General features: G+C 53.2%; 1 protein-coding gene across 4 annotated transcripts in view; it reads right to left on the bottom strand.

Moving 5' to 3' along the window:
* The window catches only part of LOC135222747 (retinitis pigmentosa 1-like 1 protein), a 107,843-nt gene that overhangs the window by 104,760 nt on the left and 583 nt on the right, over positions 1-2,500 (bottom strand). For all 4 annotated transcript variants that reach the window (XM_064260993.1, XM_064260995.1, XM_064260994.1 and 1 more), the window contains exon 1: positions 516-2,500. This exon is cut by the window's right edge and continues 583 nt beyond it. In XM_064260993.1, the coding sequence (XP_064117063.1) occupies positions 516-2,500 (1,985 nt within the window). The remainder of the gene's footprint in view (positions 1-515) is intronic.

Here is a 2,500-nt window from a genome sequence, read left to right as displayed (position 1 = left end):
TCAGATTTGCAAGGACCAATACTTACATCAGACATTGTATTTTCCAGTTCTGCTTCCTTCAATAAACTCTAAATCCCTTCAGTATATTGACTAAATATTTGTGTCTAATAAATTTCTCCTTCAAATTCTTTAAGCTCCTGCAAACACAGGCAAGTGAAGAGAGTTCCTAGTTTTGGAGATTGAATAACTGAGAGAAGATAATATAACATCGGTCTACTCTCCTGATCATTGTGCCAAAACCATGTCTATGAGATCTCGAAGTCTTCAAGGTCTCAGGAGAGAAGCTATGGGTAACAGATGCCTTTTGCCAAAACAAATTAGGAGTGAATTTTATATTTTCAAGGACATTGAGAAAAGCGATTCAGTTTGACATATGGAAAGCAATTAAAATTTCATAGAAGAATAGCATGAAAATATCTACTGGGAATTTATATATATATATATATATATATATATATATATATATATATATATATATATATATATATATATATATATTGTGACTGAAACCTTACCTCATTTTTAACCTGAATGACGAATTAGGATCCATGTCCCATTTGTCTGTAGTCGCTACTCTGGGACCAACTCTCCTGACATGAAGTAACCTAGGTTGAGAGCTGTAGCTGTAGACGTAGAGTTTATCCTCTTCCGGCACCCACACCTCCGTCGTAGCCGGTGTTTTCTTACCCCCCTGGGATCCTAAGGACTTCCTCGGTGTCTTCTCGGCTGTCCCCCTGGTGGCGATTTGGACGCGGTACTTCTTCCCGGCCGTTCTCGGTCTGCTGATGTCTTGGAAATTCGAATCTGCCAGAGAGTCTGCTTGCGAGCCATCTTGGGACACCTGAGCAAAAGATCTCGCGGTGTCAAGTGCTCCCAGTAACTCGTCTTCTCCTAGTTTGCTGATGGTCACAGGCGGCATGTCCTGCGGTTCTGAGTCGGCCGTGGAGCCCGGATGGTCCTCCTGGCTGGCCTGGGATTCGGCATCCTCCTGCGATTCGTCTACTTCTTTGATGACGTCCTCTGACGGGGGCGCCGTGTCAGGTTTAGTGATGGATTTGGCTTTGAAGACTCTCTTCGGACGTTTGAGAATTGTGGGTCTGTTCGCATCGGGACGACTAGATGTTTGTATGGGGCCTGATCTATAAGAGATGGGCTTGCGGTTTGATTTCACCTTGTCCATATCGAAGGGCTTTCTCTGGACGAGCTTCTTCTGCGTCTCTTTGCCTTGGGCACCTTTCTTTCTTAGTCTCCCGGGAATTCTGGCAATGGCAGGAACCTCTTGTATCTCTTCCTCTTGCTCTTTGTTGTCTTCCGCATCTCCCGCCTCCTCTTCGGCTTTCGCTTCGGCTGCTTCCTCGACTTCTGCTGGAGCCTCTTCAGCAGCAACTTCACCTGGTTCTTCAGCAGCTTCTGCCTCTGGCTCACCCTCAGCCTCGGCTTCTGCTGCCTCAACCTCAGCCTCTGGCTCGGCTTCTGCCTCCGGTTCAGCGTCAGCTTCTGCCGCTGGCTCAGCCTCGGTTTCTGCTGCCTCTGCCTCTGGCTCAGCTTCAGCCTCTGCCTCTGGTTCGGCATCTGCTGCCTCTGCCTCTGGCTCGGCCTCGGCTTCTGCTGCCTCTGCCTCTGGCTCGGCCTCTGCTTCAGCCTCCGCTTCTGCTGCCTCTACCTCGGGCTCAGCTTCTGCCTCTGGCTCTGCCTCGGCTTCTGCTACCTCTGCCTCTGGCTCAGCCTCAGCCTCGGCTTCTGCCTCTGGCTCGGCCTCGGCTTCTGCTGCCTCTGCCTCTGGCTCAGCCTCAGCCTCGGCTTCTGCCTCTGGCTCAGCCTCGGCTTCTGCTGCTTCTACCTCGGGCTCGGCCTCAGCCTCGGCTTCTGCCTCTGGCTCGGCATCTGCTACCTCAGCCTCTGGCTCAGCCTCGGCTTCTGCCTCTGGCTCAGCCTCAGCCTCGGCTTCTGCTGCCTCTGCCTCTGGCTCGGCCTCGGCTTCTGCCTCTGGCTCAGCCTCGGCTTCTGCTGCTTCTACCTCGGGCTCAGCCTCGGCTTCTGCTGCCTCTGCCTCTGGCTCGGCCTCGGCTTCTGCCTCTGGGTCAGCCTCGGCTTCTGCTGCTTCTACCTCGGGCTCCGCCTCAGCCTCGGCTTCTGCCTCTTCACCAGGCTCACCTGGCTCTGCGTTATCTTCATCCTTAGCCTCAGCAGCGTCTTCTGCTTCAGGTGCTTCTACATCAACTTCAGCCTCAGACGTCGCAAGACCTGCGTCGGTGGAGGTCGCCAGGGAGTTCGGCTCGTCCATGTCGCCGACGTAGCCGTTGTCGTCTACGGGTTGCATTTCTTTGTCACTGGCCTCGTCGTCAGCCTCGGCGTCCCCTACAGGAGAGGCATCCACCCCTTCCTCGTCGCCGTTAATGCTGCCGTGCCCCTCATCGTCGTCCTCCACCTTCTCCTCCGCTGCTATACTGGCATCCTTGTCGTCAGCTAGCTCCAGCTCCTCGTCCTTCTCCCCAGTGCT

The sequence above is a fragment of the Macrobrachium nipponense genome, chromosome 8, assembly GCF_015104395.2.
Source record: "Macrobrachium nipponense isolate FS-2020 chromosome 8, ASM1510439v2, whole genome shotgun sequence".
NCBI classification, from domain to species: Eukaryota; Metazoa; Arthropoda; class Malacostraca; order Decapoda; family Palaemonidae; genus Macrobrachium; species Macrobrachium nipponense.
The sequence above is the reverse complement of the archived record's forward strand: the minus strand, read 5'-3'. Positions and strand labels throughout refer to the sequence as shown.